Source organism: Pelmatolapia mariae, linkage group LG10_11 (genome assembly GCF_036321145.2).
Source record: "Pelmatolapia mariae isolate MD_Pm_ZW linkage group LG10_11, Pm_UMD_F_2, whole genome shotgun sequence".
In the NCBI taxonomy this organism is placed as follows: domain Eukaryota; kingdom Metazoa; phylum Chordata; class Actinopteri; order Cichliformes; family Cichlidae; genus Pelmatolapia; species Pelmatolapia mariae.
Window position 1 is genome coordinate 17,338,929 of NC_086236.1, and position 17,918 is coordinate 17,356,846.

The window sequence follows — 17,918 nt, forward strand, 5'->3', positions numbered from 1 at the left end:
ACTATTTATGTTCCTATTTTCCTATTTTAGTTAGAAGACCCAAATGCCATGTTGCAATTCTATACTGCTGTGGTAGCCAACGTTTCAAATGCAGGTTTGATAGGTTTGTGAGTGTACACTTTATCCAGAACCTAGTGAGGGTCTACTCATCTTTGCCATTGGGTGGCTGTAGCTCAGGTGATAGAGCAGGTCACGTATTCATCGGAAGGTTAGTGGTTTCATCCCTGGCTTCTCCAGTTTGCATATTGTGGGTGTGAATGTGTATTAATGTAGTTAGGAAGCACCCAGTTAAGAGAAACTGTGTGGTTGGGAGAGTTAATCTGGGAGAATTGAAAAATGCTATGTAAGAATCAGTCCATTCACTGTCTGAACAGAGGTAATCCACACATGGGCCAGCAAAGGACCTCCACTGTGTCTGCAGCTGGCCCATGTGTGAGCCACCTTTGGCAAACCAGATCTGGGCCACCAAAGAGCTGTCATTCTTTGCAGTATGTGGCCCATGTGTAAGCACATTGTGTGGGCCAGATCTGGACCATACCAATTATGCTATGTGGGATAGGACTACACCTGTTAAAAGAACCTGTTAAACAACAACCCACGGTGACTCATATGTGTAAGAACGTTCCTGCAAATGAAATTCTTTACATGGTTTTCTTTCTTGCTGAAATGAAAGTGAATACATGGTGCCAGCCATGCAACTTCTTGGTTAACAAAACATACTGACATGCACAAGTTTAGAAAGATTTTCACAACTGAATTTCCTTTAAAAAGAGAATGGGGAAGTTTTTATTCATTCAATATATTGACATTTTCTCATGTAACCATTAAATTAGACTATAATAAATGTACTGTAGTAAAAGCATCACTACAATTTTTTTTATAACTGATTGGGGATTAATTGTAATAAAAAACACTTTCAGTTTAAATTTGTACAAATTAGTTTTCAGATATTTTGTGAAAGGCAGCTCAGTTTTCACACATTTATTTTCTTTTGGAGGGCCTAAGATGACAGGAATGCATGTGTGTGCATGACGAAAACATAAAGTACATACACACGTAATTTGTTTTGTTTTGTTTAAATTATATGTGTTAAGCTTGTAAAATAATTTATCTAAAATATACTATTATTTTATACAATATACAACATTTTATGTAAACATGATATACAGTAATGAACACATAACACATTATTATTATTTCTAAATATTATAGCACATATAGTGAGCAGGTCAGTAGTTGTAGTTTATTTGCTAAAAGAAAGTCTACAGTAATAGTCTAAGTAGAGGCATATGATTCACCATTTTGTGACTGTATTGCTGACATTATTTCTTTTGCAAAGCTTTTTTATTGCATTTTTCACTTCTTCTGTCTTTAAAGCATATACAATAGGATTGAGCAAAGGTGGTATGGTGTGTGTCAATGTGTAATTTATCATTCTGGCATTAGGATCAATGTAGGAGGCCCATGCAGCTATGTTAGTGATTCCAACTGGCAAGAAGAACATGACCACAAGGATCAGGTGAGAAGTACAAGTTTTTAATGCTCTGAGTCGTTTCTCTCTTGACGTAGTCCTCCTCAGTGCTATGGAAATACAGATATATGTAACTACTATGAATGCTAGGGGAATGATGAGAATTATAATGACTAGGGAAACTGCTAACTTGAAATTTAAAGATGTATCATTACAAGCTAGACGATAGACTGGCCCATGATCACAATAAAAGCTGTTTATTACTAAAGATCTGCAAAATGAAAGACGATTAAGAAGCCCAACCATGGTTGCAATTACACTCACCAAAAAGATCCATACAATCAGAAGAATAGCAGCAATTGATGTTTCAGTAACAATACTATGATACCTTAAAGGGAGACAAATGGCTATAAGTCTGTCATATGCCATCGCGACAAGTGTCCATGACTGCATACTTGTAAAGAAAACAACAAAGAACATATAACTTAAACAGGCATCATAGATGATGTATCTCCTGTCAAACAGAAAAGTATCTAAGACTTTTGGGATGAGAGCTGTGCTCCCACACAAATCTGTCAAAGCCATGTTAAACACAATCATGTATTTAGGAGTATGAAGAGTCTTCACCAGCCAAATAACTAAGAGAAGAAAGCCATTCCCCAAAACAGTCATGATGTAGACAAAACACAGGAAGACATAGAAATACCTAATATGAGGGATGTTGGAAAATCCACTGAGATAAAAATTTTCAGGCCGAACAAATGTGTTATTAAACATGGTAGTGGCTTGGTCTTCTGATCCCATTACAAATATTTGTTTCCCTAAACATAAAAAGAGCAGAATTCATAAAAATAATGATGTATAAGATTCTTGCTGAGGCAAAACCTAACCCCAAACCACACTCTATCAAGCACACAATGCAGCAAAGAATGTTGTAGTGTGAGAGATGTGGTATTTATATTTTATGTCTATGTGACAGTAGAAATTCAGATATGTGTGTCACATGCTCATAAATTGAATTGAGTTTATGCCATCCATCAGTGAGCTGATGTAACATGGGTGGTGGCTATGTTGTATTAGACATAGCACTAAATCATTACTGACATAAAAATTTAGTCAAAGCTCAACACAATACAATGAAAGTGGAACTGTATAGGAAATTAAGTGATTTAAATTGAACTGTGTTTTATACAAGCAACCAAATTTTCAGTTGAAGTTATGAGGGAACTATTTTGTCATAGAGTTTATGTAAATGGGGAATTTCATTCCAGCTGGTTTGTGTCTGTGAGTGTGTACTGTCTTCCTCAGGGATAAGAATGATAAGAATTTAGCGTTTCCAATTCCATTATCGATATCACTTATCGATTTGATTCCTTATCGATTCTCATCAGCTCATTGTCAGCGTGATCTCTAAGCAGCATATCAAAGACATTACATTTACACAAAATAATTACATGCTGAGTGTTCAAATGTTTGTGTATGTCGGAGATATTTCCCCTCTTTGTTGTGAACATTACTCAAAAAAAGTAAAGTAAAAAAGTTATTGCTAGGGGGACTCAGTTAAAAAAATTATCTAATTAATTTTGGCTTTCTAATTAATTAACCTTGATTAATCACATTTAATTGCACAAGAAAATCTGCCCCAACGCACAACTGTTTGTTTAAATTTAAAAGGGTTTTAGTGGGCGACAGAATCAAATAATAGACATGGACAGGAATATCGTAAACTCAAGCTCTTTTAATTTCTGGGGAAAAAAAAAAATCAACTGCATTTCAATTCAAAACATAGAAACAAAAATAATATCCCTGTCCAAAATTGGGCAGCCTTTAAAATAAAGTACTTTTTTAAGTACTTGAAGTACATTTTCAAAATGGTATTGTCTCTAAATAATAATAAAAAAATTAATATAAAGTGCAGTTTTTCTTCATAGAAAAATAAGGGGTACTGTAGGGTCTTTACCTTTCAATATAAAGTGCCTTAAAGTAATTATATATAAAAAATTGAGTTTAATTGAACTGAATGTTTGATATATAAAAAATTGAGTTCAATGGCACAAAGCATAATGGCTGTGTGCCATTATGCTGTGAGTTGTCAGAATGTGTTTCAGAGTGGGAGAAAATCTACAAAACAGGCACCCGATTCAGTTCAGTTCAATTCAGTTATTTTGATATAGCTCTAAATCACAACAACAATCCTCTCAAGGTGCTTAAAATTGTAAGGTAAAGATTACAATTATACAGAGTGTCACGGCTGGGCGGCCAACACAGATGAATGGACTCAGGTGCAGACAACGCTCGGACACGTGGAGTGTGAATGTAACGCGATTGTTTATTACAGCAAACAAGATGTGACACACAGTGGGGAATAGTTGAATGCAAAAAAACACAAACCATGAACTAAGAGTGAGAGGCACTAAAAAATCTCTGGAGGAAATTAAAAAACAAATGCTAGACTAAACTATGAACTTGAACGATAATGAGGAGCTCAGGTCACTAGAGTTACGCTATGGAAATATTCACAATACATTCTGTGGAGTTCCAAACACTAACACTATGAAAACAACTCAAACATTCCTATGTTATGCTATGAACAAGTCTATACTATGATTTAACTAGACAGCGCTAAGAGAGAAACAACAATATAAACCATGAGCATGAACTGTGAACAAGAATGACACTTTATGTGCTATGGGAGAGTCCAGTGAATAAGTCTCTTGCTGGCAGGGGCAGTAGCCAGGGAACCCGACACAGGGTATTTTCCAGAGCAGGAACCCTGTACTGTGGGGCAAGTCAGGATTGCAAAGCGGGGGTCTCAGAGTCAATAAAAATGAGGGAGACAAGAATTAGAGCAAAGCTGGGCAGAGGGCAGGCAGGTGGGTGAAACAAAGAAGCTACGAGCAGACCAGCAGCTGTATGAAGACAGGTTTATGGCGGTGAGGCACTGGCATCCGACAGACTACTGAGAGCAGAGGAAAAAGAGGTTAGTACTGAGATTAACTATGATGAGGCCCTATGACTGTGAGGCCTTCACCAACGAGGGTAAGTTGATGTTCTCGCCATGAGTGTTTTTGAGCGCTAGCTCCGCCCATAAGTGGAATCACCGGCACACTGGGAAAATCCAGCACACACCCGGACCATGACACAGAGAAACCCTTACAATCAAACAAACCTCTATAAGCAAGCACTTTTGTGACAGTAGAAAGGAAACTCCCTTTTAACCGGAAGAAGCATCCAGCAGAAACAGTGCATCATGAGAAGCCTCCAGCATCCTAAGTCTATTCACTAAGAGTGGCACAACTAAGGGTGGATTCGGGGTCACCTGATCCAGCCCTAGCTTTGGCAGAAAGGAAAGTTTTATGGTACTATAAGATCTTTAACATAAGGTGAGGACTGATTATACAAGACTTTATATGTGAGGAGCAGGATTTTAAATTCAATACTGGATTTAACAGGGAGCCAATAAAGAGAAGCCTGTATATGGGAAGTATACTCTCGTTTTCTACTTGCTGTCAGTACTCTTGCTGCAGCATTTTGGATCAACTGAAGGCAAAGAAGGAAGTTTTTAGGACATACTGATAATAACGACTTACAGTAGTCCAGCCTAGAAGGACTCCTTTTTCAGGAGGGCGGCGCAGACACATGCAGCAACTGCTCTCTGCCCCAACAAAACAGTGTTCCCGTCTTTGTTATGCTCTTTTTCTTGTTTTTCACAAAAACGCTCATACAGTCGTGAGTTCCTGCTCAAAATCAACAGAAGCAAATCCACAAACTTTTCATACATGAAAGAGCTACAAATTACGCTAATGAACTGCAGACCGCTTCGGAGGCATTTAGCATCAGCGACCCCCGCTACTAGATTTTCCCCACACTGGAAACGTCTCCGGTTGTTTACAGGTGACTCCACTCATCCGTCCAACACTTTTTCATTTTGCTGCCATCAGGAAGGAGACTGAAGAGCATCCGGGCTAGAACCAGCAGACTGAGAGACAGCTTCATCCATCAGGCTGTCAGGATGCTGAACTTTCTCCCTGCTCTGTCCCTCTCGACTCTCACACACACACAAATCCAGACCTGCATTCCTCTCTTCCCTCTGAACCCCCACCCCACCTCAGACATTCAAAACTCTGAACCACCACCATCGCCCTTTCACTGATTCCCCCACCCCGCTTGCACAAAAACTCTTGCCTACAAACACTCGGATTGTGTTGGACACTGTTGTTGTTGCTGTTGAGACAGGTCATAACAGGTAGCGTAAAGAAAAACAATGAAATGTACAATACAAAAGGTGAGTGGAGGAGAAAAAAAGAACTCTACTCAGACTGAGCTCCTAATAGGGGATCATTATGAGACAGAAAACAAAAACTCCTCAGCACAAAAGCACAGGAACGTAACACCATAACACCATGAAAACACATGACAAGCAACAGGGGTGGGTAAATAGGGTTAGAGTTAGCCACTGTAGACAGCAGCATCAGGTCACGGCATATTTGTTTGATATGGGTATTAAAGGACATATTCTGGTAATAAACAACTCCAAGACTTCACAGTGTTACTGAAGGCCAGGTGAATGCCATCCAGAGTAAGCACCTGGCTAGAAACCGCATTTATATGATTTTTAGTACAATAACCTCAGTTTTATCTGAATTTAGAAGCAGGAAATTAGAGGTCATCCAGGTCTTTATGTCTTTAGCACATTCCTGCAGTTTAACATATGGATAGTTAAAGTTGGGTATCATCTGCATAGTAGTGAAAATGCATGCTATGCTGTCTAATTTTACTGCCTAAGGCAGTGGTTCTCAAACTTTTCACAATTGCTCTTGACGTGCCACACTCATGACCACCATTAAAGTACAGTAGTATAGGCCTATTTAACACCATATGCAGTTTACACAAGATAGTTTTATATGAATGTTATTTATTTTAACTGTCATAAACAGGACAAGTGATAATAATAACAACTAACACTCCTGTATGAAGAGGAGTGTGAGCATGTTTTTCCCTGGCCCCGGCCTTGGAATCCCTGGAACCCTCTTCTCCCTGTGACTGTATATATGTAAATATTTCACCAGTGTTGTAAATAAATCCCCTTTGACTGCACAGCTCAGTCCTGCCATTGAATCCTGCTTAATTGAACGTGACACATTGTCTCCATAGCATTGGCTCTTATTCAACTTGTCCACTGCTTCTGCACCTCTCCCCATGTACCCACAAAATCACACAATCAGACGTATACATTGTTTGAAATCTCCTTTAGTCTTTTCCAAAACAATTGCAATAATTACAGACATTACAAGAAAGTAATACAACTTTATAGAAGAAGGAAAGAAAGGAATACAACTTCATAACAAAGGTACTGAAAAATGTTTTGAAAATATTCTTGTTTCTTTACTTTGAAAAGCTACTTTTGTGTTTTCAAATATTTTCATTATGCATTGATGTATTCAGATAACAAAAGCTAGTAGGTGATGTGGTGCAAGAATTCAGAGGGAAAAACAAAATATCACTTGATCCTTTTCTTTAACACAGAGGGTTTATTGGTTTTTAATATTTAGATTAAATTTAACTTTGTATACAGTTACAACAACAGTCTACATCTATTTAAACTTGCTTCTGCAATGGGAGGCTGTTATTAGTTGATTGAGGTGCAGCTAATTCATTGCAATACTCATGAGATAATTCAAAATAAAGTAACTTTATTCTGCTTTAGCATTCCTTTATATTTTTCTTTTTTCTTGTTACTAAAATCATGTCTTTTGCAAAGCTTCTTGATAGCATTCATCACTTCTTCTGTCTTTAAAGCACATATAATGGGATTGAGCAAAGGTGGTATGGTGTGGGTCAATGTGGAATTAATCATTCTGGCATTAGGATGAATGTAGGAGCTGACTGCAGCTACATTACTACCTGTCCATGGTAGGAAGAAAATAGAAACAAGGATCAGGTGAGAAGTACAAGTCTTTAATGCTCTGAGTCATTCCTCTCTGAATGCAGTCCTGCTCAGTGCTATGGAAATACAGATATATGTGGCTACTATGAATGCTCGGGGAATGATGAGAATTATAATGACTAGAAAAACTGCTAACTTGAAATTTAAAGATGTATCATTACAAGCTAGATTATATACTAGTCCATGATCACAAAAAAAAGCTGTTTAATACTAAAGATCTACAGAATGAAATACTATTACAACCATGGTTGGTTGTAATAGTAACTAACCATGGTTGCTATTACACTTGACAAAAAAAATCCATACAAACAGGAGAATTACAGTAATTGTTGTTTCAGTGACAATATTATGGTACCTTAAAGGGAGACAAATGGCTATAAGTCTGTCATATGCCATAGTGACAAGTGTCCATGACTGCACACTTGCAAATAACACAACAAAGAACATGTAACTTAAACAGGCATCATAGGTGATGTGTCTCCTGTCAAACAGAAAAGTATCTAAGACTTTTGGGATGAGAGCTGTGCTCCCACACAAATCTGTCAAAGCCATGTTAAACACAATCATGTATTTAGGAGTATGAAGAGTCTTCACCAGCCAAATAACTAAGAGAAGAAAGCCATTCCCCAAAACAGTGATGATGTAGACAAAACACAGAAAGATATAGAAATACCTAATATGAGGGATGTTGTAAAACCCACCAAGATAAAACTTTGCAGGGTGTACAAATGTGTTGTTAAACATGGTAGAGGATTTTTCTTTTGAAAAAATTAGGACTATCTGTCTCCCTAGTTTAAAAACAGCAGAATACAGTAAAAAATAACCAGCTGAAATTTGCTGTGGCAAATGCAAACTCCCCCCAAAGTCTATCAGGTGTGAAATGCACTAAAATGTGTTGTGTACTGCACAGACAGCATCTTAATGCAAAGCTAGCTAAGAAAGCAGAATGTTGTGTATATATACAAGTGAAGGTAGCAGGTAGGGGTCTCCGGGGGAACACAGGCACGGGGAGGGAAACACAAGCGGGCTATTTACAGCAATCCTCCTCGAAACTCTCTGGCTTAGCTCTTTCACACAGGCCTTACGCTCACAGTAGCGGCGATCCTCAAGCTGGCAGGTGGAATCTGGCACAGGGAGAAGAGAGCAGGTTAAGTCACGGCACGAAGGAAGCTCAGAACGAAGCATGAGACTAGTGATAACACTGAGGAGTGTTTACACAATAATCCAGCGACGAAGCATTCCCAGCGGCCGCCTTAAGTAGTGAGAGCGTTGATTAGATGATCGTTCACAGGTGCAGGAGCCAGAGGCAGGAGTCACCATGACTCCGCCCCGGTAGAGAGCAGGGCGCGGGAGGGGAGCAAGGGGAGCAAAAATAAACAAAAACACTTGTAGCCATACCGAGTCAGCTGAGCAGGCACAGGGACCATGACAATGCTATGCTACCTTAAAGGGAAACAAATTGCTATAAGTCTGTCATAAGCCATCGTGACAAGCGTCCATGACTGCACACCTCCAAAAAACAAAACAAAGAACATATAACTTAAACAGGCCTCATAAACGATGTATCTCCAGTCAAACAGAAATGTGTCTAATAGTTTTGGAATGAGAGCTGTGCTCCCATACAAATCTGCTAAAGCCATGTTGAACACAATCATGTATTTGGGAGTATGAAGAGTCTTCCAGCACCCTGAGGCTGTACGCTAAGCGGAAGGAAGGAGGCCGGGGACTGGTGAGTGTCAGCACCACAGTCCAGGATGAGACAAGAAACATCCACGAATACATTGGGAAGATGGCCCCAACTGACCGAGTGCTCAGTGTATACCTCAGGCAGCAGAAACCCAAGAAAGAGGAGGAAGACGAGGAACCATCATGGAAGGACAGGCCCCTGCACGGTATGTACCACCGGCAGCTAGAGGAGGTGGCTGATATCCAGAAATCCTACCAGTGGCTGGACAAAGCTGGACTGAAAGACAGCACAGAGGCACTAATCATGGCAGCACAAGAACAAGCTCTGAGTACAAGATCCATAGAGGCTGGGGTCTATCACACCAGGCAAGACCCCAGGTGCAGGCTGTGTAAAGATGCCCCTGAGACAATCCAGCACATAACAGCAGAGTGCAAGATGCTAGCAGGCAGGGCATACATGGAATGCCATAACCAAGTGGCCGGCAAAGTATACAGAAACATCTGTGCCGAGTATGGCCTGGAAGTTCCGAGGTCAAAATGGGAGACGGCCTCAAGGGTGGTGGAGAATGACTGAGCTAAGATCCTGTGGGACTTCCAGATACAGACGGACAAAATGGTGGTGGCTAACCAACCGGACATAGTGGTGGTAGACAAACAGAAGAAGACGGCCGTAGTGATAGACGTAGTGGTTCAGAATGACAGCAACATCAGGAAGAAGGAACACGAGAAGCTGGAGAAATACCAAGGGCTCAGAGAAGAGCTCGAGAGGATGTGGAGGGTGAAGGTAACGGTGGTCCCTGTGGTAATGGAGCACTAGGTGCAGTGACTGCATAGAGGACCCGAGCTTGAAGGATAAACCGCCCGCAGGGGCGAGCTGGGTGTATATATACATGATAGCAAGTACAGATAGCAATAACTGCACAGCTTATCAGAATCAGAAAGTCTTTACTGTCATTGTCCAATTGTACAACGAAATTAAAAGTGGTCTCCGATCAGTGCATCATCCATAAAAATATGAAAATATAAATTAAAACAATAAAATTTAATAAATCAATAAATAAAATACTTAGAGTGCTAATAAGAATAGAATGAGCAAACATTCACATGCATTCCCACACACATGCTTCAGTCAGATCATTTCAAGAGTGCCGTGATGGACATTTTTTTCAGTAGCAGCATTCAGACATGTTATTGCGGTTGGGTAAAAGCTGTGTTTGAGTCTATTTGTCCTTACACTAACTGCTCCGTACCGTCTGCCCGAGGGCAACAGTTCAAACAGGGATTGACCAGGGTGTGAGGTATCTTTTATAATGTTCTGAGCTTTTTTAAAACAGCGGGTATTGTGAAGACGATTCTGTAACAGAGCGATTTTATGTCAGGGAAAGGTGAAATAAGTTCATAATTTTTATGCTGTGTTTATAAAAGTTTTTTTTTTTCAAAAGCTTCTTGACGGCATTCATTACTTCTTCTGTCTTTAAAGCATATATAATAGGATTAAGCAAAGCTGGTATGGTGTATGTCAAAGTTGAGTTTATGATCCTGGCATTAGGATGAATATAGGAGGCCACTGCAGCTATGTTTGTTCCCACCAATGGCAAAAAGAAAATAGCAACTAGAATCACATGGGAAGTACAAGTTTTCAGTGCTTTGAGTCGTTCCTTTCCTGACGCAATTCTGCTGAGCGCTATGGAAATGCAAACATAAGTGAATGCTATTAATATTAGAGGAATACAGATGAAAATAACTAAGGCAACATATGCCATTATGTGGTTTAAAGACGTATCATTGCAAGCCAGATAAAACACAGGTCCATGATCACAGAAAAAGCTTTTCACCACAAAAGATCCACAGAAGGAAAGGCGATCAATAAGCCCAACAGTAGATGCTATGATGCTTTTTATAAGCAACCACACAAAGGCTAGCACTGCACCAATAGATGTTTTGGTCACAATACTATGGTACTTTAAAGGGAAACAAATTGCTATAAATCTGTCATACGCCATAATGACAAGTGTCCATGACTGAATACTTGCAAAGAACAAAACAAAGAACATATAACTTATACAAGCCTCATAGAGAATGTATCTTCTTTCAAACAGAAATGTGTCTAACAGTTTTGGGATGAGAGCTGTGCTCCCACACAAATCTGCCAAAGCCAAGTTGAACACAATCATGTATTTTGGAGTATGGAGAGTCTTCACCAGAAAAATAATTAAAATGAGCAAAACATTTCCTACAACAGTAAATATGTAGACAAAACACAGGAAGACATAGTAATAATTATCATGAGCCATGTCAGAAAACCCGCCAAGATAGAATCTTCCTGGGTGAACAAATGTGGCATTAAATCCAATAATTAATTTCTGCTCCAAACCCATTGCAATGTTTCCTCCTACATGTGCAAAGTATATAACTATACATATAACAGAATATCAGACAGTTGCTTAATAACATTTGCTCTAATTGTAAACTCCCCACAAACACTATCATGTGTGCCTCTAAACTGCAAAGAGTGTCATTTATATTTTACCTCCATCACTGGAAGTTGTGTCACATGGTCATAAACGGAATATTCATACATTCAAATGTCAGTGAAGTGACACAGCTGATTCATATCCTTTTAGTAACAAAATGAAATAATTATTGGAAAAAAAATATTGCACTGTAAGAATATTACAAACTAAGTAAACAGCAATATTAATTCAGAATCAATTAATTGATTGAACCAATTAAATAATTTTTCACTCTCTTTAATCCAAAGTACAGTTAGAATCATGTTCAGTACAAGTACACCAAATAACTGCTTTTCTGTAACAGCGTCACACACACATATCTGTTCCAAGGATAAAGCTGGAAAAAGTTATGACTGAAACTCACAGGAATACCCTGGCGAGCCATTGCATAGACGTTTACTGTGTATGCTTTTGCTTCCTTGCAAATAAAATAAATGCATTGGGACTCGCTTTGGGACTCCCAGGGGCTATGTTGTCCGGGGGCTTCTGCCCCCTGGTAGGGTAGGGTAGGGTCATAGCAAATTGGTCAGACAAAGAGCTATTCAGAAGACCTCTATGAGAAGAACACCTGGGGAACAGTTCACCCTGCCTGGTATAGGGTTACCAGGGCCCCGCCCTGGAGCCAGGCCTGAGGATGGTGCCCAAGGAGGAGTGTCTGGTGGCCAGGCCTTAGTCCATGGGGCCCGGCCAGCCACAGCCTGAAAAAGGGACATGAGCCCATCTTCCTCCAGGTCCACCACCAACAGGAGGCATCGTAGGGGTCGGGTGCATTAAGTGCCGGGCAGCGGCCAGGAGCGGAGGCCCTGGCGGACTGATCCCCGGCTACCAAAACTGGCAATTGGGACATAGAATGTCACCTCTCTGGTGGGAAAGGAGTCTGAGCTAGTGCGTGAGGTTGAGAGGTACCAGCTAGTTATAGTCAGGCTCACCTCAACGCACAGCTTGGGCTCTGGAACCAGTCCCCTGGAGAGGAGCTGGACTCTGTCTCAGTCTGAAGTTGCCAATGGTGAGAGGCGGCGAGCTGGGGTGGGTATCCTAGTATCCCCTTGGCTTGCTGCCTGTACTGTCACGGCGAGTGGGATGAGCCGTGTGGGGAAAAATAAAGGAGGATCCAAATGCAGACCCTTGCTGATATGTGAAGGTGGTTTATTGAAAATATAAAGCACGGGGTGGACAATGACAGAACGGAACAAAAGCTAAACTATACTGGGAAAAAACTAAACTACAAAACTTTCATCCTAGGGGACAGTCAGAAGCAAAAGTGTCATTAAAAATTAAATTAAAACTAAAAGTTTTTAAGACTTTTACATGATCATTTTAAATACAGGGTCACTCTGCTTTTCGATGGGAAGATATTAATCTGGCCAGTTAACTAGCAGAGAGGTTGTTAATCATTTTCAGTTGCTTTGAGGTTAATTAAACATCAGTAGGTGCACTAGAGGGGCAACTATGAGACAACTCCCAAAACAGGAATGGTTTTACAGGTGGAGACCTATGACAGGTTTTTTCCTAGTTTTGCATGTGGCTAGGGTCAAAGGGCAGACTACGGTAGGTTTAAGCGCCACCTGCTATCTTTTCTTTAGCACTGTATGTCAAAACGTCCATGATGTTATTTAAAGATGTATCATTACAGGCCAAACAATATACTGGTTCATAATAACAAAAACAGCAGAAAGAATTAAACAAGCACAGCAGTAGATGCTGTCGTAACTGTAATAAGCATCCATACAAACAGCAGCACTGCATTTTCTGGTAATAATCCGATTGCCACTTAATGGACAACAACTTGTCTGTCACATGCCATTGTGGCGTGTATCCATAACTGCATACTTGCAAAGAACAAAGCAAAAAACAGGTCATTTAAGCAAGCCTCACAGAAGTTGTAACTTGTATCAAATATAAATAAATGAGAGCTGTGCTCATACACAAACCTGTGAGTCAGGGTGAACACTATGGGCTCAAAATGTGGTCATAAATATTTTGTACTTGTAAATTAGTTTTGTACTTGTAAATCAGGATTTGTATGTGTAAAAAGAATTTGTGTGTGCGTAAAAAAGATTTGTATGTGTAAAAAAGATTTGTGTGTGTGTAAAAAAGATTTGTATGTGTAAAAAGAATTTGTGTGTGCGTAAAAAAGATTTGTATGTGTAAAAAAGATTTCAAAAAAGTGCCCCTCCGACAGCCAAACCCATCTGTTCTCTGATTGGATTATTACATTTGTGATTGACATGACATTGACCAATCAGATGAAAGGAAGAAAAATAGGGTCAAAATTCGTACTTGTAACTTGCAGGGGTTTTTGTTGGCTAAGTCCACACACAAATCTTTTTTACACACACACAAATCTTTTTTACACATACAAATCTTTTTTACACACACACAAATTATTTTTACACATACAAATCCTGATTTACAAGTACAAAACTGATTTACAAGTACAAAATATTTATGACCACAGTTTGAGCCCATAGAACACAATCATGTATTTATGATGCAGTACACTGATGCAGTGTGCTACAGCATCATCTGTGATAGTGTCAGGGTGGATTTTTTAAGCTTCTATCACTTCTTAGATACTTACATGAAGGTGGCTCTAGCTGACTTTAAGAAGATAGTTTAAAATATTTATCTGATGTCACTATCAAGTACAAATTTCAACTTCTCCAATGTTTTGGTTCTGCAAAAGTAATCACATCACCATCAGAGTTAGCTGTACTTTGTTTCAAAAATCACTTTCCACCTTATAAACACCAGCACTACCATTGCAAACATTTTACAAGCCGGCTCTCAGTCAAAGCAGTGGTCGCCTGTGTGCTGCCTCACAGAGACAAGCTGGCATGGTGATTTTATTAGAAATCGTAGATATCAAAAAGTAAAGTAACTATGCATATATGTTTTGCTTTCTTCATCAAATAACCCCTCCTAGAAGAAAATTAGACTGAGATAAAATAAGTGCATTCTGTTTTGAAATGATTACCAGCACAGAGACAAAATAACAGGTGAGACAATTAATGATTTTTTTAAGTACTATTGCTTTTTAAACACCCCATAATCACCTTGATCACAAATAATACGTGCATCCTAACAGACTTTTTGTGTTATCTTTGATTAAATTTTGTTTAAAAAAATCATCTCCATTCCCGTGAAATTACTTATTCTTTTATTGCAAACAGTCCTAACTCATACTGACATTAAACAAATCAACAATTCTACTTTAAATTCTATTGGAAAGGACAGATTGCTTTAAAGAAACATGAACATACACAATATATAGTGCAGAAAATGCTCACATCAGTGTTAATATTTAATTATTATTTTGGATTTTCCTCGCCTTTTTAATAACTTTTTTAAAGATTCTTTTATTTCTTGTGTTTGCAGAACATAAATTATTGGGTTCAACATGGGAGGGAAGACAGAAGTCAAAGACAGGTTTATGATCCTAGCATTTGGTTGTATTTTTTCCATCAAAGTAAACGTAGTTAACAGTGGAATAAAATAGATTGCCACTAATGAAAGATGGCCAATGCATGTTTTAAAAGCCTTGAGTCCTTCTTGAAGTGTGGCAACTTTAACCAGCGTATAACCAATATAAAGGTAACTTAACAGGATAAAAGCTAGAGGAAGCCAAAATATAATCACTGGGTACAAGCAAGCAATGACATAGCTGGGGAAATGGTCATTGCAAGCAAGTCGGTATATCTGACCATGGTCACAAAAATAACTATTAATAACCACAGACTTACAGAAAGAAAGTCTTGTAAGTAGTCCAACTGCAATTAGTACAGCAATAATAGTAAAAACCCAAAGAGAGGCAATCAAAGAAAACATGAACCTGTGGGTCACCTTTACTTGATAGTGGAGTGGAAAGATGATGGCCACCATTCTGTCATATGAGAGTGCCACCAGATTAAATGACTGCAGTGATAGACAAGTGTAGCAGAAAAACAGGAATGTTAAACAATTGTTGTAGGGGATATAGTAGTGCCCAAACAGAAAAATGTCAAGAACCTTTGGCACCAGGGCAGTGTTACCAAACAGGTCCACAAATGCAAGGTTAAAAACTGCAATATACTTTGGAGTTCTCAGATTATGATCCAAGCATATTACAGCCATCACAACTGTGTTTCCCACCACAGAAACAATATAAACAAAAAATAGGAAGACATAGTAAAATGTTATGCTTGGGATTCCAGTTAAACCACCTATGATGAAAAATGCAGGATGTACAAAAGTTATATTTTTCCCAAGAGCTGAGTTGAATAACTCCATTGTAAAGATGCCTATAGCACAGTGATGTCCACACAGATGCCTCTCCTTTGCGCTAGTATCACGACTCTATACTCTTATGTAGATGGAGCAAAGCACCTTACTCTCAGGGGGAAGAGCTCTCTTTATGTTTACCTGTTTTGAAAGACGATGCTAAAGAGAAACTGTCTTCTTCTGGATATATGTGAAGTTTATTTCAGTACATCTGAATGCAATCATGTATGTTAAAAATATACACAGAACCATCAATGCATTTTTTATATTTCATGTTGCAATTGGATGGATGATGTTTCAACTAGTTTACTGTTTTTATATGAGCAATTAGTGTATGAAATAAACAGCAGTCAGTAAAGTGTGAAAAGATACACTTTATTATCACATCAGTCTATAACTTTGCACAACTACGACTTTGTGCAAAGTCGTAGTGTTCATCATATTAGTGATGAACACTAATATTTGTTTTTTAAATTTTCCCACTCGGCCATGTGGGCAGACTTTTAGCCTTCAATCTCAGGTTCTCTACCAGAGGCCTTGGAGGTTGAGGGTCTTTGCTGTCCCTAGGACTGTATTCTTCTGGATAGAGATCTCAGATGTCGTTCCTAGGATCTCCTTTTCTTTCTCGGGTTTCTGCTGCCTGAGGTATTCAGTAAGCACATAGTCAGTTGAATCTTTGTTGTTTCAAATAACAAAGATAGCTGGATAGTGGTTCTGACATTTATTAGTCCTCGGCCTCCTTCCTTCCACTTAGCGTGCAATCTCATGGTGCTGGACCTGGCGTGAAATCCTCCATTCTTGGCAAGGAGATTTCTTGTCTTGATGTCAGTGGATTCTATTCCTCCTTTGGCCAGCTTATTATCCCAGCAGGGTATCTGATAATTGGCAGGGCATAGATGTTGATTGCCCCATTCTTGTTCTTTGCATTCAGCTGACTCTTCAGGACTTGCCTGTCACTATGCAGGTATTTGCCAGTTGGAGCTTTCCTGGTGATCTTGTTTTGGTTCCCATTTGCCTGTGGGATTCCAAGACACATTCCAAGACAGTTTTATAATATTTTAGTTTTATGGATACAAGTCAGAAAATTTTGAGTGGATATGTAGCATTAGGCAGTATATAGTATGAAATACATAAACGGTACATTTTTTAACCTTAATAAAAACCTTTAGCTTGGATGTTACTGGGCAAATGTCTTTCTTACTCTCACATTTTTCTTGTAATTTTATATTGCATTCTAGATTTCCAGTCTGAACAAAAGTTATTGGGTTTAACATACAACATAACGGAAGTTAAAGAGGTATTTATAATCCTAGCATTTGAATATAAATAAATATACATATTCTAAGGAGGAAATAGATTCATTTTAATTAAAGACGACCTGTGCAGGTTTTAAAGCCTTATTCTTCTCTATATGTATAAATTATTAAGAAAGAATGGCCAGTACTTAAAATATGTAAGATGCACAAAGGATATGTTTTTCTCAACAGCTGAGTTTAAAAAAAACAAAACATAAACACTTTTTTTGTTAATCTTCTATAAAATCAAAGCCCTGTATTCTTTGTTCAGGCAAGCTTTGTTTAGTGAAGACTGGATCCACATAGACGCAACACTGTTCTGTCACTTACAGCAGTTGTCTGTTCCCCGGCATCTTCAAATCAGGTGATCATAGCTTTATGCAGAGAATTTAGTGAATAGTGGTCACTAAGTAATGGTTGAGCTTGCTTGACATTTCTAGCTTTCTTTCAGTTTGGTCAGATCTTATTACAAAATTGGTCAGACTTTTGTTAAAATGGTATTTGCAGTAATATATATACATTTTCATGACAGACAAAGGCAGAAGTACATGCTGAAATATTCTTAGATCAAACAATAAATAAACATCTTTAGCAAGTTACTTTTAGTTTCAGTGTGAACTCCGATAAAACAAAGTATAGAAGAGAAAATATGTTTTTCTACATACCTGTTTTAAAAAAGTAAACTTTAAACAATGGTGCATTATGTCCTAAAATGGCAACACTTACATTTAAGCCAAGATGATTAC

General features: G+C 38.7%; 3 protein-coding genes and 1 pseudogene across 3 annotated transcripts; all 4 read right to left on the minus strand.

The window, feature by feature from the left end:
• Positions 1-1,294: 1,294 nt before the first annotated feature.
• Positions 1,295-2,528, minus strand: LOC134635303 (olfactory receptor 7A42-like). The gene is made up of 3 exons (XM_063484699.1): positions 2,449-2,528; positions 2,038-2,204; positions 1,295-1,488 (listed from the first exon to the last, which is right to left on the minus strand). The coding sequence occupies exons 1-3, from the start codon at positions 2,526-2,528 to the stop codon at positions 1,295-1,297; spliced, it is 441 nt and encodes a 146-aa protein (XP_063340769.1).
• Positions 2,529-7,148: 4,620 nt separating this feature from the next.
• On the minus strand, positions 7,149-8,738 carry LOC134635304 (olfactory receptor 8G17-like; annotated as a pseudogene).
• Positions 8,739-10,474: 1,736 nt separating this feature from the next.
• On the minus strand, positions 10,475-11,482 carry LOC134635305 (olfactory receptor 1-like). The gene has a single exon (XM_063484700.1). The coding sequence runs from the start codon at positions 11,480-11,482 to the stop codon at positions 10,475-10,477; it is 1,008 nt and encodes a 335-aa protein (XP_063340770.1).
• Positions 11,483-14,914: 3,432 nt separating this feature from the next.
• On the minus strand, positions 14,915-15,886 carry LOC134635306 (olfactory receptor 6C4-like). Its single transcript, XM_063484701.1, has one exon. The coding sequence runs from the start codon at positions 15,884-15,886 to the stop codon at positions 14,915-14,917; it is 972 nt and encodes a 323-aa protein (XP_063340771.1).
• Positions 15,887-17,918: the final 2,032 nt, after the last annotated feature.